At 39.0% G+C, this 25904-nt stretch overlaps 1 protein-coding gene across 2 annotated transcripts in view; it reads left to right on the top strand.

The window, feature by feature from the left end:
- The window catches only part of STAG1 (stromal antigen 1), a 151121-nt gene that overhangs the window by 103469 nt on the left and 21748 nt on the right, over positions 1 to 25904 (top strand). For both annotated transcript variants that reach the window (XM_009887368.1, XM_009887367.1), the window contains exons 15-23: positions 340 to 443; positions 3370 to 3462; positions 3592 to 3681; positions 3870 to 4073; positions 6802 to 6872; positions 10657 to 10744; positions 12344 to 12424; positions 20873 to 20965; positions 24576 to 24750. In XM_009887368.1, coding sequence (XP_009885670.1) covers positions 340 to 443; positions 3370 to 3462; positions 3592 to 3681; positions 3870 to 4073; positions 6802 to 6872; positions 10657 to 10744; positions 12344 to 12424; positions 20873 to 20965; positions 24576 to 24750 — 999 coding nt within the window. The remainder of the gene's footprint in view (positions 1 to 339; positions 444 to 3369; positions 3463 to 3591; positions 3682 to 3869; positions 4074 to 6801; positions 6873 to 10656; positions 10745 to 12343; positions 12425 to 20872; positions 20966 to 24575; positions 24751 to 25904) is intronic.

Genomic DNA, 25904 nt, shown 5'->3' with positions numbered 1-25904 from the left:
AGAAATAACACTTCATGACAGTGACAATATTTTGTAAGGAAATGACAGTGAACAGTCAGTCGCTCTCTGTCCTCCGTTATGCTTTTTGCAGATCTTTGTTATATTCCCCTTCATTCATCCTATTTCCAGACTTCATTTCTCTGGTCGTCTTTCAGTTCTGCCGTATTCATTTTGAGATGATGTGAAAGAGCAAGCGAGAAAGCCTTGGTTTTATAAATGGGACAAAATTACATTGTTCACTATTCCCTGTGTTTTACAACTGCATTCACAGATTTGTCTTCTTTAAGATGTCTTGCACACACACTGGAACTGATGTTACTTGTTCTTTTCCCTCCATAGCAATGTCTGATCGGCAGGAGAGTGCCCTTATTGAGCTGATGGTGTGTACAATCAGACAAGCTGCGGAAGCACATCCTCCAGTAGGCAGAGGCACTGGCAAGAGAGTAAGTTGTACTGCAGTAGGTAGCTCAGACCTGTGTCTGTTACTGTAGTAACATGCAATATTTGTCTACAATGTCACATTTTGATACTTTTAAATTAGATTTTTATAATTGGTGTTTCCTGTTTCATGTGAACATTTTTGAAGAAAGATAGTAGAAATTCTATTTCTGGACGTGTTTGGGGGTTTGTTTGATTTTGGGCTTTGCATTGCCAAGTTAAGTAATAAAAATTTACAGCATGAAAATCTCTTTTTATGATTTTTTTTTAGATGATCTTTTTATCATACCCCTGGCTTACACTTGTAATGTACCCACATCTACAGCCCTTAATGTTAATGTTAAATCTAGATTAGAATTCAAAGTGTAGAGCTCAGGAGCAGAACAAGATTACCTCTGACTGTCTTCAGAATAGTCTGAATTAGGAATACACTCCTAATATGGACATAAAAATTGCAGAAAAAGCCAAAAGTATCTTCATTGTGAGAGCAGTTAAGCACTGGAATAGAAGCTGAGAGTTTGTGCAGTTTCCATCCTTGGCAGTTTTCAAGACCTGACTGGGCAAGGTCTGAACACCCCAGTCTGACCCCTGAGCTGGCTCTGCATGGAGCAGGCGGGGTGGCACTGGGACCAACCTGAATGCATCTGGGGTTTTATGTATCCATCCTCTTCGGCCTCTTACACTGAGCGCCCTAAAAATTTAAGAATTTGACATTCTGGTCATATTGCAATCTAGCTGCCTTTTTCTTTCTTTTTTTTTTTTTATAGAGACTGTTTGGGGATTAGTGGAAGTCTGTTCCTAAGGCTGGGCATGCACTTTTAAGCATTTCAGTATAAGTGACAAGGTCAGGGTGATCAACAGGCTTTCAACTGTATTCTTCATAAATACAGCAGCCGTGTTCCAAAAGAGCCTTAGCTTCCCAAACGTGTTTCCCTGATTTTTCGTAGTCCCCTTCTTACTTAGGTTAGACTAAAATGAAATAAACCCATGTTAACAGTTGGTATTTCTGTTAGGTTCTGTTCTGAATAATCATAACTAGTTTATTAAAGAAAGCCACAGACTTAACGAAGGTGAAATCTGGAGATAGACTTAGCATTCTTTATTGCTAAACTAAATGCAGTTACTTAGCTTCTTAATTTTTATTCGCCAAAAGCAGATTAGCCTCATGTACAGAAAGAGCATCCCAGGAAAAGCTCCAAGGAACCATCAGTTTAAATATGCTTAATGTACCTTAATTTATAAAGCACGTTCGAAGAAATTCCTAATTTATTAAAACATTTCAGGGGTGAGGGGGAAATCTGTGAATGCGCTTACTCAAATTTACACAAGCATGTATTATCCTGTGTAACCAAAACTGTATTGTAAGCACAACTTAACTGTGTTTTGTCTATAGCTGCAAACCATTCTAGCAGACAAAGCAACCTTTAAATTTAACACAAAATTTCATGTTTGTATTTTCTGTTTGGAGCACAAATAATGTCACTATTAGTTTTCTGGGTCTTTTTTTATCTCAAGACATCTACAGTTCAGTAGGTAGCAAATTGCTTAGTCTTAGATTTTCAATGTCTGTATTTCTTCGAAGCTAAAGAAAACACTTCAGTAAAATAAAGTTCACCTTCTGAAGGATGATCAAGAGAGTCCCGAGATCATCCTAGGGCCCCAGATTAATTGACAGCACCACTGAATAGCAATATTTGGTCACCAGAATGTCCCTGGGTCGTTAGGGGGTGTGAGCCTGACTGCATTGCGGCCTTCCAGCGAGCTGGCAGCTTTTGCTGGCATCTGTGGTTCCACACTGCCAGCTGGTGCAGGAATGGTGGTTGCTGCTGTGTGTATCCATCTGTCTGCCATGTACTATGGAAGTGGTTTCTTACCCTGGTTGCAAATCTACTCCCCTTCGCTCAATGGTTATTTTGGATTCCTGCTGACACAATAGGCTACCTGTCATCCAAGCACGTGTTTTGTTTCCAGCTGTTCCTCTTCACTTACAGAGAGATGTAGGTATGACATTTAGCTTTTGCTTCTTTTCAGTTAGATCATGAGTTGTGGGATGGTAACTGCAGGGATCTCTGACTTGTCAGTAGAGGTTTGTCATGTTCTCATGATCTCGCTAGCATATTCTCTGAGTTGAAATGGGAGCAGATTTCTAATTACGCGCTCACCTTCTTGTGAAATAGTTTCTTCTCTGACTTTAGCTTGTAACCCTTATTGTGCAGTCTGGCAGCTTTGCTATACATAAATCATTAGCTAACTTGAGTATTTTATTCTCATTATTTGTTTTCAAAAGTATTCTTTCCTTTTCTGAAGCCAAGAAGCCAGATCTAAGCTTTTATGAAGCATGCTGTTTTGATTATTGTCTCTCTATTCACTGTTTCAAGGTGGTTTTGCTATGACGGCGTTAGTAGCTTCAGTATATCTGTCACTGAAATTTGTAAATGAGTTCCATGAACTTGGATGTATGTTCTCACTGAGAATTACATTCCAGTTTAGAGATGAGGCCGTGAATCTGCTAATGAAAATCACTGTTACAGTGTGGTTTGGTTTTGGTTTTCTTAATTATGCTTCAGTTCGCCCTGAGGTCTTACATTAACACGTTGTTTAATGTGTGAAAGCCAGAGCTCAATTCGCTTGGAAGCAATAGCAAAACTTCCACTGACTTGGGTTATATTTGAATTTCAATCCTAAAAAAATGTTGATGTGCCGAGACAATATCATGATATTTTCCTTTTCAATCACGGCTTCTTAGGACACATGGTCCTCCCATTTAATCACTCTTCAGTCCAAATGTGTTTGGGGTTTTTATTCCCTCCTCTTTTGATTTATTAAAAATACCCCTGCATGGATTTTTGTTTGTAGTACAAACTTTAGAAAAATTAATGAATGCTATTTGCAGAAATTGTATTTACTTTAGTTATTTTTGATCACTTGCAGGTCTTGACAGCAAAAGAAAGAAAAACTCAGATAGATGACAGAAACAAATTGACTGAGCATTTTATTATTGCACTTCCTATGTTGCTATCAAAGGTACATCTTTCAAGAAAATAAATCTCTCACTGGTGTTTACAACTGTCTTTAAACTTTTTCATTCTGTAGCGTAGGTGTTTATTTTTACTTCATTATTATTTTTGGTGTTTTTTTTCAATGATATTCTAGTATTCTGCTGATGCCGAGAAGGTTGCAAATCTCCTGCAAATCCCTCAGTATTTTGATCTGGAAATCTATAGCACGGGCAGAATGGAAAAGGTATAGTACATTGGGCAAGAAGTCTGGTTGCTTTCATGTATCTGATTACTGTTCTAGTCACACAGTACTGTGCCTTCATTCGGCGTATTAGTAATCTAACCTTGATTTGGTGTATTCTTTGAATGACTTTTTCTTTGAGTTTCATTGTTCGCTTAAGCTGGAAGCTGAACTTCTTTTCTGATCTACAGCATCTGGATGCCTTACTGAAACAGATTAAATTTGTTGTGGAAAAGCATGTGGAATCAGATGTTCTGGAAGCCTGCAGCAAAACCTACAGCATACTCTGTAGTGAAGAATATACAATCCAGAACAGAGTTGACATAGCCCACAGCCAACTTATTGATGAATTTGTGGATCGATTCAACCATTCTGTAGAGGATCTGCTGCAGGAGGTTTGTTTTCTTAAACTGAATTTAGTTAGACTACCTAAAATACGCATGATAAACTGCAGAAAAAACATTCTTACCAAGTAATGAAATTATCCATCTGAAGATGTAGTGCAGCTGCAACTTCTTTCATAATTATTTGGAGCTATTTCTCTGTGTAGAAAATCCCTCGGACTAGCCATTAGGCATGCAAAACTTTGAAGCTGGGAAAAAAAGACCATGGGACAATCCTGTGTCTGAAAGTTTAGGCTAGTATTTAAACAGGCCACATAAGAAATTAAATGGATGAATGGGTGAAAGCTAATGAAAAATGCAGAGAAAGGTGCATTTACATTAAGGCTTGTGGTGATTCCAGTAGTCCCAAATGGATGTGCAAGCAGCAGAATCGAGATTGGATTATGTCTTGAATGGAAGAGAGGATTTAGTAAAATATTTATAATGGCATATTGAAAGAGCTCTGGAAAGAATGAAATAAAGATACAAGTCTGAAACCTGGAGGTACCTGGGATTTACTTGTAAGAAGTTATCCTTCAAAATGTGTAAGACAGAATACATTAAATAAGAACAGAAGCCTTACTCATTTTTTCTTGCTTTACATCAATTTAGCTTCGTGTAGCACTACTTAATTTGTTGTAATTCTCATGCTTTTTAAGCATAACTTAAGGGCTGCATAGATCTTTTTCTTCACTTTTTAGTCATGCACTGCACTACGGCAGATACATTTAATTTCCTATGTTCATTTGTAGAAAGTCAAGCTACAGTCTGTATTTCAGAATTGCGTATTAAAGAAAATGAGCTTTTTTCTAACTTTAAGTAATATGCTGCACACAGGCATACTGTATATATGCTGTGTCATATTGCAGAGTAAATAAAAATTTTTCTATTGCTGTAGGAATGTACATGAGTGAAAAAGGCAGTGCGTGCAGGAAGCAGGCACTCCACAACCCAGAGGAGTTAGTGCGCCACTGTACGTTCTTTGATAGAATACATTTACTTTGCTGTCTACCTGTCTGCCATATGTACTTTCTTGGAAACTTCTGAGCAGAACCTGAAAAGATAATCCAGAATTTGGGCTACATCTCAGCCCATCTGTGTGTGGGAAGTGAATCTTTTCAGCTAATGCCACGCTACATGTCTTAACTGACTGTTTTAATAGCTGTGGATTTTGAAGTTCCTCACCTCTGGCCAACCGGACCAAAAGCTCTGAGGCAAAAACCTTAGGCAATCCGTTGCTGACTTGGGTAGCAAAAAGGGCTCAAGTTGGACTGCCAGTACAACATCAAGCTTCAGAACCAGCTGTCTCCACACCAGATGCCTGGCAACTGATCACCGTAAATAGTGGCCTTCGCTCTTTCCATTGGTACCCACTGACAGAGGTTTAGGAACTCTGGTGAGGTCCTCAGTATCCGTGCATCCAGAACCAAGGTTCAGTCTGGGTCTGTATGCAGGGACAAACCTCCTATGTTATTTCTTCTGTGTTATAGAAGAAAGTGCCTACGCACTTTTTCAAGAATCAGACCAAGAAGCAAGTGGAATCCCAGTTCTTTGACACTGACGTGCCATTTCTGTTATACCATCTTGTCGTAAGGCATGAAAATGTCTCCTTTCAGCTTCTTCTCGTTGTTCTATTTCTGAACGTCTCCCAAGCGAATGCCATGTTTGTTCTCTCTGGAGGCAGTCGGGTAACAACCAGTGTAACAAACAGAAATTAGGTCTGTCTGAGGACATGCCGCTTTTTTGGAAGAGCCCCCTTGAAGTCAGCACTGTTCTGCTGTATAGACATTATTCATCCATGGATCCATTCAAGGATTCAGAGGTGGCATTCTGTTCCCTGGTTAGTGTCACCCAAGAAAAGATCCACTCACCATTTTATTAGTATTGCTGAGACACCCACAGATAATTTGTTTAAGCATAATCCCAAACTCAGTAAGCAAATACAGGAACGCTTAGATTCCTCCTGCTGTACAGCAGCTGCTCTTTCTCTGACTTACCCGTTCTCCTCCACACAGCAGCTTTGAAGAGGAGGCAAGACAAGAACCAGTCCTCTAGTTCTGTCAGCTCCTCCTCTGTCATCCATGTACCCTTCTGGAAGGCAGCAGTCCCGTTGGTGTTGAGTTCGGTTTACTATAGCGTCAGTCCTCTTGTTCTTGGATTCTCTGATCTGAGGAGATCCAGTGCTGCCCTCCCCTTTGCTGCCTCGCAGTCCCTAGCTGTATTTTTTCAGAAGCCCTTCATAGGGAGTCCTCTTCCACAGGCAGTGTGCTCTCTGGGCCTCAGAGAACCACTTTCCAACACTACAAGCAGTAAAGATGAAAGGAGATTGGAAATCTACTTCTCTTCCATCCCCAGCCCACATTCCGGATCAGTTATGCCAGTAAAGCATTTCAGTCCGGCTGTTTTAGACTAGGGATACATGAATGTGTGGTTCAGTCCTTTGTAAAATAAGGTAGAACTCAGATTATATTCTTGGGAATAATTGCTACTGCTAGTGGATACTGGTTTTGGTTTAAGTATTAACACAGTGATACTGCTGAATATTGTCAGATGATCTTGGTTATTTCCTAGTGCTATGCAGTGGTTATTTAAATATTAACAATTATGGTGTCTAGATAAAAGTCATTTGGAGTCACTTTTGGTGTCAGCATAAACCCTCAAAGAAATCTGCTCCTCCCCGTGCAGTAACGTACTCTGCTGGATTGCTGAACTCTCTTAATGGATTTCCTTTCATTTTCAGGGAGAAGAAGCTGATGATGATGACATATACAATGTGCTCTCCACATTGAAGAGGTTAACCTCTTTTCACAAGTAGGTGATTTTTTTTTTTCCCTCAGAAATTTACTATGTTAATTTCATCATTATGGCAAGTATCAGTTGATGTCTAGTGCTAAGAAATGAGAAATTATGACCTGAAATATGAAATAGAGATTGATGAACGATTAGTGGTACTTGTTAGTATAACTGTTTGGATTAATCTGAGTCCTTGCTTAGTTAATGCCATTACTGCTACAAATTTGATGTGTAAGTGGCATACCATCCCTTGCACTAAAGCTTTTACACCTACGAGTATCTTTCTAAAAGTCACGCTCCCCTGCATGACAGTCAGTGCAGAAGGGACGCTTCTTACCTCTGGTACTAGTCGATGCAGGCTGAATCCGTGGTTTGAGTCTCAGCTTAGGAGAGCGCTGGAGGAAGGTGTTTCTCTCGATTTGTCAATGCCTTTGAGGTATTTCTCCTCAAAATTATAGAAATAAATAGTAGTAGTAATAATAATTATTATTAGTTTATGGTGAGAGTCTGGAAGATGTGTTCTCTTCCTGCAGAAATGCCAGGGATAGTTTCTAGTTGAATTGTAGGCAAAGTCTAACTGTGTGGATTGCACAGAAGCTCCTCACTGAGTGTGAACCAGCTCAGTGGAACCAGGCAGTGGCTTTTCAGGCTGCTGCTGCTCTCACTTAGACATACAGGCACCCTCATAAATTGTAGAGCAAGCTGGAAAATTTCAGTTGAACTGTGGACAAAGACCTAACCTTCCCCTCCTATCAACTGTAGGAAGTAACTGCTCCTGGTCAGCATGTAAGAAAGCTTCATATGCAGATGGCTGAGAACCACAAATTGTTTCTTCCTTATCACAAAGTGTGAGAGGACCTTGCTTCTGCCACCCCTTTTATACAAATGGGTTTTAGTGATTTCATTTCTCTTTTCTTTCTCTGCGTGGTCTTCGCTTTTCCTGAATTCTGCATTAGACCATTGTATGAAATGGTTCTGAAATATCTACTCTTTGTTTCCATTCAACAAGAGTCCCACAGAGATCATTAAATCGTTACTAATTTCCGTAGTACAGCAGGCTGACACATGTGCAAATTAGGTTTTCAGTCTCCCTGGTAACATGCTGGAGCCACTTCTGCCTTTCCTGAGAGGACTGGTGAAAGCTGTAGTTCACATCCAAGAAAGAAGCACAAATCTTAAGGCTTTTCTGAGTCTCCCATATATAGTTTTTCCTTTAGGGTTCCAAATCTCTAGAGAGTTAATTCAGACTATAAAGAAAGCTTTATAGAATAACACACAAATCGGGGTCGGGGACAGCTACCTTCACCTTCAAAAAATAGGAAAGAGAAAAGAATCAAAGCTGTATCATCTCTCAGCTGATTTGTTATTTTTTATTATAGTTCAGTGGGAATTTCTAATTGATATCTGCTTGCATATAAAGACATAATGAAATCTCTTAATTACTCTACTGAATGTTACATCTGATGTGATTTCTTTGTGAAAGGAAACAATCATACCATCGAGACAGAATTTTTGCTGAACCTTTAGCTATGAGATTAGGATCTTCGATTCAAAACTCGCATTAAGCATTCTCATCTCAAAGAAGTGAGACTGTTGTCTGATACTGTCATTGTCTGTCATCAACTGGGAGCCAAAAGAAATTAAATCAATAGAAGAAGGTGAAATTGCAGACTAACAGCTGGTACCTTCCAGATCTTCTAAAAGTGCACTGATAAAGTAGTTGCTGAGAAAGAAGCCTTTGAGGAAATGTTGGGCCTTGGTTTCTCTAATGAAGATTCTGACATGGAAGGGACAAAGGGAAAATTCTGTGTGGTGTGAATTTTCATTCTAGGAGCCTTTATGTCAATCTGAACCTCTGTGGAGAATTGTATTGTGTCTAAGGTACCTTTATAAGTATCGTTTTGATTGCTAAGTGGTTCGAAAGAGACAAAGTTGTACCAGAATATGCCTAAATTTAATGTGGAGGCTATTCTTTAAGGAAGTTTATATTGAAAAGCTCTGTGCAACTTGTATATAGTTAGAATTTTCCAAGAAGCTGAAAAGTTCTTCCCAAAATGAGCTGTAAGGCCTGGCTGAGAGCAAAGAGCTACGGTGCCGCCCGCTGTCAGGGCAGTGAGGCATGCCCCCTCTGATGGCTGCCTGACACAGAGGGCTCTTATACGAAAAGACAGAAATGAGACAGTTTTTCCTTTCGTATTCTCTGTAGGATAATCTATGCTGATATCTGCCTCTGCACACTGAGGAGATTTTACTGCTTTAATTACAGCGCTGTAATTAAGGAGGTACAACTCTGCCTTGCTAGCAACCCTGTGATTTGCTGAAGCAGCATCTATGTGCTTAATATCACTAGTCAGAGGCAGTTCTCTGACAGCCTGTAATTTGTCTATGAAACACTTTATTTTCATACTTTGAAGACCATCCAGAATCTAAGGCAGGGGGAGTATTTTTACATTTTTGTTTCCTTTTTTTCAAGTTTTCCTATTGTTCTATTAATGGATTTGAATTAGAAGTCAAGATGCACCTTGGCTTAATGACACAGCCCTAGAGTGCGTACTTCGCTTGCTCTCAGCACAAGGGCATTAATTGTTATGTTGTCTGTGCAACTTTTATCAGGAAGGTTTTCCAGGACTAACGCTCCAGACTGGGAAGCATTTCATATAGAGGTTTCCAGAGGATCTAGGCATTCCCAGTCTTCAATTCAACCGTTTCTGATTTAGAGAATTATTCTTTCTGGCTGAGCATGGTAGTTAATTATTTAAACAAAGTCACGCAGCTCCAAAGCAGGGAAGGCACAAAGGGGTGGGAAAAGTGAGCGTCTCTTGGTGATCAAGGTGCTGGAATGAAAGGGAGCCAGATGCCAGAGACTGCTTTAGCTAATTTAGACTTGCCACTTCAGTCTGAGTATCCCTTCTTCCAGGTGAGTATTTTAATCACCAAGTTTCTGATCATTCTGAGGTGGCTTGCTTTTTTATAAACATACTGTAAACTGTTTCAAATTATCTCAGTTTAATTCCACTGCAGAAAAATGTGTTAAACCTAAATTTTTTTTGCGAGAGAGAATTTTTGTCTTCCAGGCAACTGGATGTTTTGTAATTTCTTCTGTATTTCTCAGTTCTGTATTAAAAAGGCTATATCATAAGCTGTTGAGGTCTGTAAGGCTGTAGAATGTATGTTGCTAATCTCATTTGTATTCAGGTTGGTACAACTGAAACGTGAAACAATGAACAGGGGGCAGCAGCCACCATCTCTGTCGCATCTACATGTATATCATGCTGTCTTACTTTAGATATTTCAGGATATTTAATATCTAGTGATAATGTATATTATTTTTCTCCAAATGATATGGCAGAAAAATATGTAACTTTATTTTGCTTAAAGCCGTTTTTCTTTCAGTATATGTTGCTAGAGTTTGGCCATAGTGTCTGCTGCAATGCCAGAGAAGTGCCTCTGGGGTTCTGTCAATGTTTAGAACCAAAGAGAAAAGATGATTTAGAGGCAACACTGAGAAGGAGCTTGTAGGTACGCTTAAGTAACCTTTAAAGATGTATGGTATGCAGGGATTTAATGTCCTCCCTACAAAAATCCTATGTAGTAAAACATTTTTCCTCAGTTATCAGAAAGCCTAACTTCTGCTTTTAGCATGGTGTGAACTAATTGTGCAGCTGCTTTGTCAGCAGGCTGTATTATCTCAGCTTTGCAAAAATACCAAAGCTCACTGAGCTGCCAGGTCGGACTACGTTCTCGCGGTGATGAGGAGTTTTGAGGAACAGAACTAATCGCTCTTTATTATCTCTGTTTCTAGTGCGCATGATCTCACAAAATGGGATCTGTTCAGTAACTGCTACAGATTACTAAGAACTGGAATTGAACACGGAGCTATGCCAGAACAGGTACAGTTAGCAACACCTGCACCGCGTCATTTGGGGATTCAGAGTTTTAAAGAATCTGGTCATAGAGAAATTCAAAAGATTAACGCACTAGACTTCAGTTATTTGGGAAAAACATGAAGTTTTGAATGAAATTTATATTGTAGCGAGGCACTGTCCAGGAGGTGAAAAATCTTGGGTTCTGTGATTTTTGAGCTCCTTGCCTCACCTTTCTCTCTGTAAAGTAAGGAATAACTAATATTCCTGGCTGTGAAAAGCAATGCATAAATCGTGATGTTTACACTGAAACCCAGCATTTGTAAACCTTGGCTGCAATTAGAATTATCACAAAGTATTATTGTGCATTGAAGGTAAGATGGAAGGCTATGAAATCCAGGAAACAAGAATAACATTTAGCAGGGATGCTGGGCAGCCTTTCCAGTGGAGTTCTCTCAGTGGACACATCTTGGACTTTGTTTCCTCCTAGTTCGGTTTTAGTTTTCTCATGGATGAGCACAAGGACCATTTCAGATTCTCCCAGGATTCCAGTTTAAACTACAAACTGCCTACTCCAGCATTTCAGCACATTTTATACTTTGATTTGAATTAGAAGCCAGTTGTTAATTCTAACTCAATTTCATTTAGAAAAAAAAAAATTCTCATGAAGTTCTGTAAAAGTATTTTCTAAAAAGGACCACATGGAGGACGCATTGCCACATGCCATGTGAAAGTCATGGCCTTAAGCTGTGGGACCTTCTGCTCTCTCTGCAGTTGCTACTTACTGCTGGAATTGTGCTACCTGGAGGGAAGGGGCCAGCAGATAAAAACTGTCCATGCAACTACCAGCCATCTTCAGTTTCTGGGATATGGCTCCCCAAATACTTCTGTAAGATCTTAGGAAAAAAGTTCTGAAATCTGAATTCTCTTCAGTATTTCTTTCCCCAGTCCACTAGAAGGAGTTTGCTGAAAAGGAATGGTTTGGTCTATAGTAAGATCTTTCAAAAAAGTATTTTGTCAAGTGGTTAGAACTGTTACAAATGTGATTTATTCTGCACAGAGCCGCAAACTGTTGGAAGCATTTTCAAGCCAAAAAGATTTTGAAATTTTTAGCGCCTATTATGGATTTGAAATTTTAGAAAGACACCATGGATGATTTTATGAGCACTGTAAATATGAGCCTAGTCTTCTCCATGAGAAAATTTGTATTTTCTCCCTTTTTTTAGAAATTGGGCTACATGTTCATTTGACAATGGAACAAATTTCCAGATTGTTTTACTAGTGAAGTCAGATTTAGAGGCATTAAACAAATGCTTTTGAACTGAGCTATGTAGATATTGGGTTGTACTCCTGTCATGCTGTGATATCACCTCTTGCTCTACTCTAATGCGCAGTTTTCTGTTCCGTTTCCCAACATTTACATAGTATTTTATTCACCTGCAGTAGACTGGCTTCTTAGTGCACCAAACTGATTAATGAAAAACAATATCCTTCAAAACAAAAAGTAGTACCTAAGAGCTACTCCTATTTCTTCTCCCCAAAATGTATGATATATTTTGCATATGCTTTACTGGTATGCTTGATATTTCCAATGTGCTGGGATTCTTTGTGTTCCCTCTGTTACAGATAGTTGTTCAGGCACTGCAGTGTTCCCATTACTCTATTCTCTGGCAGCTGGTGAAAATCACTGAAGGCTCCCCTTCCAAAGTAAGTAGGCATTTGATCATACAGATTTTACTGAAGAAGCACAACTTAGTAAAAAGGCATTGGACCTGATTATCTGTAACTCCACCCACTGTACTGTCATTTTATGTCATTGGGAAACAGGTACAAAATGTTGGTGTTCTGATTTATTCAATATTTCAGGATGTGTTTAACTTCATGCACATGTCTAAATAAGCTATACAAACAGCAGGAGCTTGTCTTTGTCAGAATTTTATACTAGCTGATTTTTATATTTTCATTGCTGAAGATACTTAATGCCCCTTATTGTGAGTACAGCCATTTGCATGAATGGATCAGTCATGTTCACAATGCTTACCTAATAGTTGTAAACAATACTGTTGACCTCTACTCCACAGGTAGCTTAATATTTATGTGTATTTACCTTGCTTACCTTTTACTTATATCTTTTATGTTGCTAAAGATAAAACTAAGGTTAGATAAATCTAAGGATTACTGATAAATAGTAAGTGCACACAAGTGTAATGCAGCAAGGACGATGGTACGTGTAACTTGTTTGTTATACTCAGCTTTTCCAGGACCTTTCCGTAGCTCTTTTCTCACCCAGAGGCCGGCAACCTGTCTTTTTAGGGCTTTTTCAAAAGTAAGACATCAAATCAAAATGGTATGAAAGTACTGAAGTACTTCCCCATCAGCATCAAAAAGAAAAAGATACTATACTAAAAAGCTACTAAAATAAGCACTTTATGCACATAAAAATGACAAAAATACATTGTAAATTCATTGAGTTTTGAAGACTGACATACACTGATATTTAAAAATAGCTGCTAGAAAAAAAGAATAATTGGTATTCTTTATTCTGGCTTTTGTTCCCATTGTACCCTCTCAGATTCTTTCTCTTTAGCATGCTGGTAGTATATAATTACATCTTGACTCCTTATAACTGAGAAAATGGAATACATCCCACTTGTTTTAAATGAACTCTGAATCTCGTCACAGTAAAGCATCTGAAGTCCGCCTGGCTAGCAGCATTGGTATCCTTAGGGAGAAATTTCACTGTGACAGAAGGACTGAGTAACTAAAAGTAAATGCAAGAGGCCCTGCATTGCTTCAGCCTTGAAGTCCATAAAACCAACACACCGAATCTCATTCTGATGCTCCCCAAGTAAGGAAACTGCGCTGCTGGTTACCTTTCCAGTGAGTGACTTGCGTATGAGGAACCAAGCAGTGACAGCAGGTGCGTTTAGAGCACCTTGTCAACTGTCCAAGCCTGGACACTGTCTTCAACACCTTTATTAAATTTTTCCCGACGTCCTCTTGGCAGTTGGGTCTCGCTAGGTGTCTTACCCTCCCCTGAAGATGCCCAACAACTCTGTTCTCCTACTTGCTGGGCTCCGTGAGCAGCAATGCCCAGTCTTGCCTTGCTCTGGGTGCAAATGCCAAGACACAGAGCTTCCGGTAAGATTCTCGTCTCCTTTCACTGCGTTTCTCCATTCTTTTGAACTAAATACAGTAAATTGCTGCAGATGGTGCAGAGTGAAAGCTGTCAGCATTGCTGGAAAAAGTTTCATGTTTTCTTGTGTCTAAATTATAGCAAAAGAAACATACATACCATAAACTACAGCTAGCGACTAACACGTACAGCATGTGTCTTCACAGGACCTGGTCAGAAGCTTTGCATTTTAATGTCAAAGTATTAATGTGGACTGTGTTTTGCAATATTACCATGATGGTCCAGTTAAACTGAAAAAAACCTTTATTTATTTCAGTGACTGTTTTTTTCTTACAGGTATGCTTAGTGCAGTTGTATGGCTTTGCCTGCTTTTTCAAAATAAGATACATTTATATGAGACATAGTTTTATGATTTGAATGCAGAATAGCCTTGATCTTTCATGCTTTTCTAATACTGTTCTGATTCATATTAGTCATAATACAGTTCATAGGAATGGAAAGAACTATGAAAACTCCATTGAGAATGACCATTTGAAGTACAAGTCAATTCTGCTTCTGGAATCCCCAGTGAAAATCATAATTGATCTAACCTAGAGAGATGTTATTAACTTATTGTTTGGGATTTCACCCCACGCCCTACAAAAATAATGAGTGTTCTGCGTGCTTAGTTCAAGAGCAGCACTGCACTAGTGCCCTTCAGCTCTTCATGCCTGGCCACCAACCTCAGCTACGCTCACAACAGAAACGGGATAAAGAGAAATCCACAAACCTGATGTGGCCATAGCATTTTGTTCCGTGTGGGGTTTTTTCTATCAGACCTTCCCCTGTAGTTCATTCACTGTGAAAATAAATCTGATCTCTACTATATGTGTCATTTAATCCATTAGGAGATCACTTTGCCCATGGTTGTTTTATAAGCCATGATTTAGGCTTATAAATTAGCAGACATTAAAGAGGATCACGTCTAAAGTATGATGTATGGGAAGACAAAGGCATTAACGTGAGCATCTCAAAACGAAAACTGTATTTCGTGAGCATTTTTTAATTATTCAGGCTTTTAAAGGAAGATTTCTGACACAATATTTTAGTATGTAGGTCCACCCAGCTTTCTAGTGTTACTTTGCTGTAGCTGTAATGATCTAAGAACAGAGGGAGGTGATGGTTTGCAGGCTGAAGTGGTATGTTTAGTGGACCAATGGATATAGCTGTAAAAATTAGAGAGGCTTTTGGACATACAGACCTTTCAGGTTTGAAGTAAAAGCAGGAGATTACAGAGCAAAATACAAGCGGAGAACAATTGCTTGGTTTCTGTGTAGAAACAGATCAGGTAAATTGTCTCTGAAAGAAAAGGCCATTGTTCCCGATAGGGGTTGGGAGCAAGGGGAAGGCAAGGTGATAGGACAGTTACTGGGAGGGAAGTAGGAGCTGGATAGTGGGGAAGAGAGAAGGCTAATAGGGAGAATGGAATTTATAATATGTCATAAAACTAGTCCCGAGTCCTTGCTTTTTGGTATCCAGTAGATTTATGATTATTTTTTTCCCCAGGCTTGTGTTTCGAAGATGATTTTTTAGATTTCCCTTGAGGATCCAGGCTGAGAGATCAGAGGCAGAGGGATTGATTTGTAAGAAATGTTCATCTGCTGCCAGCTGGGTCATTTGTGTGAGTTCATGCTGGCAAATAGTAGCTGCTCTGTTTCACCTACATAGTTACTGTGTAGGCATTCACTGCACAGGAAAAAGTATATTAACCTTTTGGAAATAAGTACAGGATTCAAGGGTGTTAATGTTTCTGTGGGAGGAAGTATTCAGTTTGGTAGTAGTGGGCATATATTGGCAAGTTTTACAATTTTTAATCAGGTATGCTCTGCATCCATTAGGTGTACATTTTATTGCAGGGAGTTTGCAGGTGGGATGGGTGGTTCTGGTGAGGTTTTTTCCAAGTGAGTTCTTTTTTGAGTAGAGCTCAAAATTGCTTCATAATTTTGTGTATTGGTTCTAGGTTAGAGTCATACATGGCAACCAGGGGTATACAATTGGGAACAGAATCTTTTTGGAATTAAGTTATTCTTTATCTGGTGTTCAGACGGCTCTCCGAAAAATACAGTCTCTCCCCTAAGAGGATTGCCCTTGTTTAGGAACTCTCCTGGGCATTATGCACAAGCCCAGGGCACATTTATTGCTTTCTGAGGGGTGCTTTTTATTACAGCTGTGGTGTTTGGGCTTATGGCTGACTACATGAGGCTAAGAGTGTTGGTCTGTAGGCTTCATATGTGTGGCAGGGAAAACCCGTTTGACTCTTGTGGTTTAAATCAAATTAGAATCAGGTCAGCTCATTGATTTATTAACACCTGATTAACCTGCAGTCAGTGCAACACATCTCCGAGGTAAGCATCAGCTATACATCAGGTAAACCAGGATACCGGACACTTTTATAATGCTAATGAATGCCTACAAATTTCTAACTACCATTCTGTAACTGTTGACAAGTTGCTGTAATCCCCTCTCCAAGACACACAACGTGATTTAGAGTTACACACTCTCCCAGGAAACATGAGGTACCAGCCCATTGCCCTTCGTCTGGGACCATGACATCCCTGCTTAGATGTGGCTGCTGTTGGACAAGTGGGTGCTCCAGCTTTGTGTGTATCCACAAAGCGCTTCAGTCACATACACGTGCTTGAGGTGCGGGTTCCTGCGTGTTGCACCCCATGCTGGTGGTCCTTCAGATGGATGCAGGCTACTACGGCTTCCAGCAGGGCAGATGTGCCACGGGGCCAAGGCAACAGTTGCAGTTTTGGGGTGTCTGACTTGGTTTGAGTGCTTCTCTGTTCCAGCCCAAGGTTCCTCTCCATGATCACAGGTTATCATGCTGCTTTTACACTTCTTTACAAGGGGACTGCTCCTTTTCTCAGAAGTTTCGTGGTAATCTCCTGGTTACTGTTTAATCGCAAATTCATTGTTAACTTTCCTCTTACCATTGTTAGGTTTTAAGCAAACACCCACTCAGAAGAGGTAGTTTTGTGTATTCTGTTCACAGGCACTGTTGCATTCACGTTCTCATCGTATCAGCTGTTGTTTATCTAGGCTGTTACCAAGAGGGTAACAGATTTCCCCCACACTGTAATATCGTTTGTAGATTACAATTTTGATCATACAGTTTAAGGAAGTGATATCAGCATAAAAAAGTTTCAGAGACATTTTAATAGAAGGGTGATAATTACTGAATATTTCAGTTAGTAAGAAGGTCCAAATTCCTTGCTCAATAACACAGATTCCACCAACTTAAATACAGCATAGAGTTGGGTCAGAGTTATTTTAAAACTCTCTTTCAAGGTACTTCAAACTGTTCTTCATGTGAAAAGGGGTTGTTGTTTCCATCCAGATTTCTTCATGTATTCAATAAACCAGGTGCCTGGGACCATTGTACTATGCACTGCACATGTAATGAAAAGAAAATATTTGCAGAAGAATAGAGTCCAAAATCTTGGAACAGTTTAAAAAAAATAAGCACAAATAGAGCAAACGTTCAGAGGCAAGACAAAGGCGAAACAGTTCTGAATGAAGAGCAGCCAGACTAGCCAAATGCGTAGCTATTACCAAGTGATTAGTAGGCAGAGGAATTAGTAGAGGGGATTTAAAGAGAGATTTAAAGAAAAACATAGTGACTTGGTGACTTTCCGTATTTATATGGGCACAATGAAAGAAAGCACAAAATGCTGAGCCACAAGGTGCAAAAGGTTGGATTGTGTTCCACAGTCAAGTTGAAAGCTAATGGCTCTTAAGCATTGTAAAGTTTATCGAAGTCACAAGGAGAAGGAACTTAATACTGCAAATAAGTAGTTTAGATGAAAGGCAGTGGGCAAATATGGAGAAAAGCATTGGGTTTGGTAGGCGAACCTGGCAAAAGCACAGCATTTCTAAATGGCTTCAGTGGGAGAAACAAGCTTCAATTTAAAGCTAGAAAATAACTGAATAATTTTAGAGAGCCGTCTTGTGGACACAGTTGTTCAATTACAGGTGGTGGCAAAGCCAATACAAGTCCTTGCTCATTCTTGTTCCTGCCCCGACTAGTTAAATTTGAAGATATTAGTCTGTACAGTTCAGGAAAGGGTTATTTTTATCCTGGGTCTCTTTAGTGATCCAGTTCACGGTGTGACCCCATGGGTTTACCCCAGCAACCAAGAGGGGAGAGTAAATCTTTTTCATACTGTTTTTTCTGCTGAAGCCAGCATATCAGGTAATCATACCTCAAGAGCCTTGGCTGTGTGCCTGAGAATGGCAAAAGACTTGAAAATCTAATTCATTTTTTTTCTTCTCATTTTCTCTTTTTTAAAAAGTTACCTCTCTATAGTAGCCTGGGGATTTCTCCAAATTTAGAAAAGTTCCAGATGGCTCTGTTGCGCTGTTCAGTCGGGCTTTCTTTTGCTGTCTGTAACTTTTCAAAATAATCTTTGTCAGTCTATCAGGAGAGGGGATAATAAATGTGTACCTACGTGTTACTCATTCTTTGACAGAAAGAAAAATGGGAGGCACGCTCATTCACTTTTTAACCTTTATATAGGATTTTTCAGGGGTTGTAGTTTCTGTGTTGAATTCATTAACATCTAAATGGAAGATAATTGTGATAGAAAGTAGGAAGTTATTAAAGTGATTGTAATCCCAATGTTCAAAGCTGTACATCAGATCATTATGTAGCAGTGAAGTGCTAAGCCTGGCATCAGTGCTTGGTAACGTCTTGGACTGGCTGATAGAAAACCCAGCCAGTACCAGGCTGAAGGGCAGAACGAGCACGGCCAACAGATAAGACCGGAAGGGACAAATGAATTTGGTTTTGAGAAGATTGCATTTTTGACTGATAAGGAGACCAGTTGAAGTACCATTTGCTTTAAAATGGTAGCATCACATTGCATTTCAGGTCAGTATGTGAATTTAATGTAATTCATATTCAATAGCTCATATCTGATTAGTATATTTAAAAAAAAAATTGTAAGTGGGAAATCATCACACAAGAGGATGGATAGCTTCTGATTCATTCCAGGAGAGATCCATTGTCTGCTAAAAAATGGTAATTTTTACCAATCATCAGGGAAGGTAAAGTGAAGGTATTTAAAATGAGGATGACATAGATCAATTGGTAAACAAAATACAATTAAAAAAAACCAAAGGGGCATTTTAATGCTGCCAAATGGAAGGCTTGTATCTGGGAATGAGAAGGCTGACACGTGGAAAGGTGTGACTTAGAATAGAGCAGACCTGTCTTACAGATCATGTAATGTTGGGGTGATGCAGTGGCACAAGGGGATCCTTAGCTGTATTATCAAAGAAAAATTGATTAGGAATAGGAAGGTGAGGTAGCTCATAGGCCTTCAGTGTCTGTATCAGAAAATCACACTCACTCTATTGAAAATTATAAGAGGTTCAGAGATTTAGGAACACCTGGGCTGCCTTGGCACGCTTGCAGACCTGCCTTCTGTTGTGAACCAGTACAGGAAGAACATATGGATCACAAAAAGGCTTTTCAGTAAACAAAGAATAACAAGATCTTGTGATAGGAAGCAATAAGAAAAGCTAAAACTAGAAACGGGAGACATGGACTAAACAGCCAGCATAACTAAAAATTGGAGTTTTTAGCAAGGAAAATGTTGCATGTCCACTGTAGAGATTCTTTAGCTTTGGGTTGGATGTTCTGTAGGGCACGTTGTCTTCCATCTGAAAGCTGATAGAGGTATCGTGGAGGAAGGTCTGCAGCAGCGGTAGGCCAGCAGTCCCCTGTGAATTAATGGCTGTTATCATCCCTTCTTTACATGAAACCAGCGGTAGTGAAAACTGGGAAGGGAAATGTCTTTCAAGCAGTGGTCCCAGGTACATGTGAGAAACGGTGTCGTCTGTGGGGCCCTGGCAGAACTGCTGGTGGCACAGGAGGAGACCTGAGTGCTGGGAGACACGTGATAGAGCAGACAGGGCAGAAGCGTCTGTTGGTATCACCTGAGCAATGCAGGGCAGCAGAATCTATGAATCCACGCTGACAAAGCGCGTGCTTTTCACAAAACGTGACGCTAACACCAAGTCCTAGTGATTTCTGGTTCTTCTTTTCTTCTTGGTTTTGGTTTATCACTGCTGTAAAACAGGGAGACTATTGAAGTATGTGCCAAGAAGCCACATACATTTTCAGGACGTTTCTTGGTTACGCTTCTTGGTTACGCTAGAGGCAGTCCAGCTTTTCACATAGGAGAGTTCTTTTTCTTCTGTAGCTGATTTGCTGTTTCTATTTGGCTACTTGCTGTATTCTTATGATTATTTTCCAGTATCTTATGATTTGTTTTGATGTGTTTTCACTGGTCTATTTTGTTATCCGTAAAAAATAAGCATTTGTCAGGGTACAGCATTAATTCCTCCAGGTGAAAATGCACGGCTTTCCTATTGAACCTGGTACCCACATTTAAAATACACATCAGTTGTCTCTAGATCAAGGCGATCAAGAACAGTCATTCATTTATCTTTTCCGCCCACAAATCCTTTTTTCTCCAGATCAACAAACCTCCCTCCTTCTTCCACAACTCATCAGATTTCTGTGGTTTGCCTTCACATTTGCCATGTCTGCGGGCAGTTATGATAATGTTTTTGTTGAACTTGAGACATTCATTGGTATTTTACTTTTTTGTTCACATTGATTTATCTGAGTACGGAATTCAAGGTCAGGTGGGCTGACCTTGATGTATTTAAACTTTTTGTTCTGAAACATTTATAGTTTAGATTCAATATAAAATAGAGACAATTCAACACAGGAATGTATTGTTTTATTATTGTTACTTATTGCAGGGAAACTTTGGGTCATTCTTCTGAAAATTCATGACTTGTTTTACTCCATGCTCTATGAATAGCATGTTTTTAAATGGCCTTTTTTGTTTGGCTAGTTTGTAAAATTGAATGTATGAAATCATCACCATCTTTTTATTTTGCTTTTTCCTAGCAACCTTTTATTAATAGTTACATATTATCCCTTTTAATGTTTATTCTAGGAGGACTTGTTGGTATTGAGGAAAACTGTGAAATCCTTTCTGGCTGTCTGCCAGCAGTGTCTGTCAAATGTCAACACTCCAGTCAAAGAACAGGTAACAGAAATGTCTGTCACATGCTTTTAGAAAAAGTGTGAATATTAAACTGTAGTAAAACTCAAGACAGCACTGTATCAAACTTAAATCATCTGTGCCTTCTGACTAAATAAAACTGAACAAAAACTCCATAAGAAGAGCTGCGTTAAAAGCACCTTAAAAGCACAGCTAATGTCAAATCCATTTTTGATGTAACAATAAGGGTTACCTGGATGCTTAGGCTTATGCTCAGCTGTCATAACTATAGGCTTCTAACTCAGTCACCTAAAATAAAAGCCTATTCCTTTAGATGCTGTATCAATAGATGGAAATAGGCTCGTTAGAGGGTGATTGAGACCTTAAATGAGCTGAATCTGTCTCTGTATATTTCTGGATTTTTTCCCCCTGTTGTTGACTAATAGGGAGTGTAGAGTGACTGCTTTCCTGACAAAGGCAAGTACCTGAAGAGTCAATGATATTTGATTATTTTTATTATCCTAATAATTCAGTTAAATGTAGTGGTGAATACTAATTATTGTATCTCTTTCCCATTGTGGTTAATGGGAGAAAATTGAGGCTTCTGGCAGTACAGGTCATACTACTGCATATTTTCCAGCAGAAAAAAAAGTTAATTCATTTTACAAAAGTACTGTGAGTAACACTTAAGAATGTAGTGTCCTCTCACACTATGCAAAAATTGTCACTTCACAAACAGTTATGTCTCCTTGAGAAATCAGAGCAAAATATCTATTTAAACAGTGTCTTCATTATAGAAATGTAAAGATTTGGAGGGCTTTTTAGATTCCCATCAATATAACCATTACAGCTTAGGTTGCTGTGCTTCCCTGTTTGGTAGCACTGAAAACTTAAGTGCATGTATCTCTCTGCATATGTATGTGTGTGCACACATATGCCAAAAGTATAGATGTGAAATATGATTGTGTATTTTTTTTTATGGTTTTATGATTTTTATGGTTCAGTGCAGTTATCCAGTTCTCTGCTTTAGACTTTTGGAAAGCCACGCATGCATGGAGAGGGAAGCTTCTGCTATGCGTAGTTGGAAATTGAAATAAAAGAAATGAAATAAAGGACTTGTTGAAATAATTTGCAGTCTCTGAAAAAAAAACAGTAGCTGGTTTGTTTGCTGAGATTTTATGAGTATATGCTGATTTATATCAAGTCTGTTGACATCTTTTAATTGTCTACAAATTGCATTTCTATCAGACCTCCCAGGATTTTGCAAAGACTTAACTAACTGGCCTGTGGTTTTGGCCTGCTATTAAAAGATAATACTTTGCAAAAGACAGTTTTATTTTTTTGAAAGATAACTCTGCTTGGCATTTACACAGTGTTCTGCAAGTTGGTAGATATAAATATTTAAGGCTTAGAGATGTTGCTAGTTTATGTATTTTTAAAAGACTCTGACATGTCATCATTGTCTTCCAGCAGATTTAACTTTAGTAATAGTTTTTTAATATTCTGAGTAGTTACTCTTGGCAAATTTTATTAATACTATATAATGTGAAAATATCATCTAGCTTCATGAAAATAGCAACCTGTTCTAGATTAAGCTAGCACTAATGCCTTTTCTGCATCAACAAATGGTAAACGATCCTTCCCGTTACTGTAATGTTTTTGTTCTTGATACGTATTAACGTGTTTTTATCTTCTTATTATAGTGGCCACGATTCTTTTTTTTTTTTTTTTTTTCATTAGCAATTTAACCTTTTCTTAGAAGCTCCTTTGCGGTTCACAGTTCTGTGGAAGCTTTCAGGCCTCAGCTAGACAAAGCCACGACCAGCCAGACCTAGAGACAGCAAGTGTCCCAGTCAGAGCAGGTTGGACTAGAGACTCCAGAGGTCCCTTCCAGCCAGCACTTCTATGATCCTTTTAATTTTCTTCCTTAAAAAGTATATTTCTGTGAGTGCAGGACTGCTTCTTAATCCTTTTGTTTTACTGGAATTTTTTGAGAATTCTTTGTAAATTATGTTGTCTCCCTACCATATTTGAATCTGAGTCTATACAGTCTTTCCAGAGAAGATCAATGTGCGTATCAAAGGAAGGAAAAATGTATTAAATATTTATAGAAACAGGACTCAAACATTTCAATTTTTCCTAGACTATTTGAGTGAAAAATCTCCCGTGACTAGACGTATCTACAATACGTAGACATCTGTGTCTGAGTCCACTGCTGTCTTTATATAGGAGAGAAACAAGCACTTTCAGTGCATTATTCATACACTGTTTTTTGAAGGTCTGCAATTAGGATGAGCTTAAATTCTGCTGGGTATCAAAGGAGTTTATAGCAGGTGAGATCGTCACTGAAATGAATCACAGCTTTTTGGATCCAGTGGAGAAAAATCCCAAATAGTGGCATCTGTTTCCATAGTCTAAGTACAACATAGTTTACAATGATCTGCATTTTGTTCTTGCCTGAGTATAGCTCATTCAGATTTTATAACGCGCTCCAAGAAGTAAGCGAGCTGCTGTGACATTCACCGTTCACAAAGATTTTGTTTTGGAAGTTTGTAGGGCAGATTGCTCTCTCTCACTACTTTTCCTTAGGCTTGGTTCAAAAATCTGTTTAAACACATATTTAACTATCTTTCTGTTCAGCTGTTTGTAGAGGGGGAATATAGGACTGAATTAAAGCCGACATTGGATTTCATGCCTCAGAGCTATTCTGCAATTCCTCTCCAGTTGAAAACGCCTCTGGCCTACCACCTACCTGGGAATGGTGATTGACACTGCCCTGAGTGAGACTCCTGCAGGCTTCTGCGGGAAGAGACAGCACATCCAGCGTAGATATTCTAGGAGTCTTTTTACACATTCGTACTTTGAACCTTCCTCTCTTTCTCAGTTTTCAAAACCTGAGGTTAAAGATAGAGAAACAAACAAGATTAAAAAACCCTTTCTGAAAGGTGCTCGGGTGTTGAATGTAATGCAAATGAATACAGCTGGCTATGAAGCTCCAGCACAAGCCATTGGGGAAAACAGTGTTGTTATCCTGCATGAGAGCATACAGATAAGCCCTTGAAAGAAATGAAATTAGGAATAGCTGCCTTCTTTATTCTCAGGTAACGAGGTATGATAGTAACGAGCATAAATCATTGAAAATTCTGCCCTGGTCGGCTTTTATCTGAATTTGAAAGCTTACTTGATTCTTTTTGCAGAAAACTGTTGATGAAATTCTGCAAAAATTTCTTTGGTTACAGCTGCTTCTCTGTATTTTCGGGATGGGACAGTGACTCAGCTTGGATTTTCCCTCTCTAATGTTGTTCATTTTTTGCTTGTTTAACTTTGCTAACAGTTTATCAAAAGCGGTGTTTTTTCTGGTAGATTTAGAGTTCTTTTCATAGAGAAGAAATTAAAATTTAATGTGGATCATCCTGGACGTGGAAGAGGTAGTAAACACAGTTCCTTACATAGGAATCAAAAGCATAATAACATTTTAAAATTAGGAGAAACCCTTTTGAGGACTTTTCACAGCATGCAAACAACTACAACTGAGTACAGTTAAAGAAGGACATTTAATAATAGCAGGGATATCTGGCAATTAGATAAATGGTATTTTATTTTTTACTTACTTGACTTATGGTTCTTACTGCATTCATTCTCTTTTGCCTTTCAGGCTTTCATGCTGCTCTGTGATCTTTTGATGATTTTTAGTCATCAGCTGATGACTGGAGGTCGGGAAGGTCTTCAGCCTTTGGTGTTTAATCCAGATTCAGGTCTCCAGTCAGAACTTCTCAGTTTTGTGATGGACCATGTCTTTATTGACCAAGATGATGAAAACCAGAGCATGGGTATGTTTAGCTTTCATGTTTTCTACCCAGCTTTTTTTTTTTTTCATAACAGACACAGAAGAAAGAAGAAAATAGAATTTTCAGATCAGGTTGCTCAAATGTTTTCAGAATTATTCCTTCTTTATTTTTGGGAGATGTGAATATGAAATGCTCAATGTTCACTACTATTTGTGTTAAAGAAGAAATAAGTGCTTAAAAAATTCACTTCATAAAAAAAGATATTTTGAGAAGACATGGGAGTAGACTGTAACTACATGCTATAAATCTGGACAACATTATTCTTCGTTTACTGATCTAGATTTTTATTAATATTTATTTCCACACCAGTATAATCGTAGTTCAGCAGCAAGCTTCATTTAACACGACTTCAAGGGAAGAAGTACAATGGAACAGTACATAAAGAGAAATTCTTTAGAGTTACTAAATAGAGTTACAGGATCCTGAAGGCAAACCTTACCAGCCCAGCAAAGCTCTAGGCAAAGAAGGCCTTAAGAAACTCTGATGTTACTAAATAACCACCCCTTCTGCTCCTCCCCCAAAATAATCAAGTCAAGCCCAGGACATCATTGATTTGGTTGGAGACCAGGAAAGTACTTGGGAAAGTATCATGTACGCTTGCTTGCTTGCTTCCTTGCTCCTTCCTAGGCATCTGTGCATGGCCATGCTTTCGGAGTCTGGAGGCTGAGGGGACCCCATCTCTTCCTCCTCACAAAGATGACTTGAGATTTTTGGCTTTCAGTCGGGGAGAGGCCGATTTGTCATTTAAGTCTGGTTTTAAATAACTTGGTGCTGCTGGTGTGCATTATAAATGCCTCAGTGCAAGTACAGAGGTATCCAATATCTGAATCCTAAATAGCTTTGGACAAGAGATGATAGTTGGACTATGCGAAAGAGCAGATAGTCTAACTATGTGAAAGAGCTGCTGGGTGTACGCTATAGTGGCTCTTTTTGGCACATTTTCTGAATTTCCACTGTACTCAGTTACACGTATGTTAGCATGACACATAGGTGCTATTTTAGATCTTTTAAGACGACAATATATAGAACTAAGGTCTCAGAGCATGTATTCTTGCTCTAAAGGTGCTTTCAGTTTTCTAGCTCCTCAGCAGCTAACATCTTTGAGCATCTCTTTAAGGAGTCCTGCGGAAAAATAC

The sequence above is a fragment of the Charadrius vociferus genome, unplaced genomic scaffold (genome assembly GCF_000708025.1).
Source record: "Charadrius vociferus isolate BGI_N301 unplaced genomic scaffold, ASM70802v2 scaffold406, whole genome shotgun sequence".
Classification (NCBI taxonomy): domain Eukaryota; kingdom Metazoa; phylum Chordata; class Aves; order Charadriiformes; family Charadriidae; genus Charadrius; species Charadrius vociferus.
The sequence above is the reverse complement of the archived record's forward strand: the minus strand, read 5'-3'. Positions and strand labels throughout refer to the sequence as shown.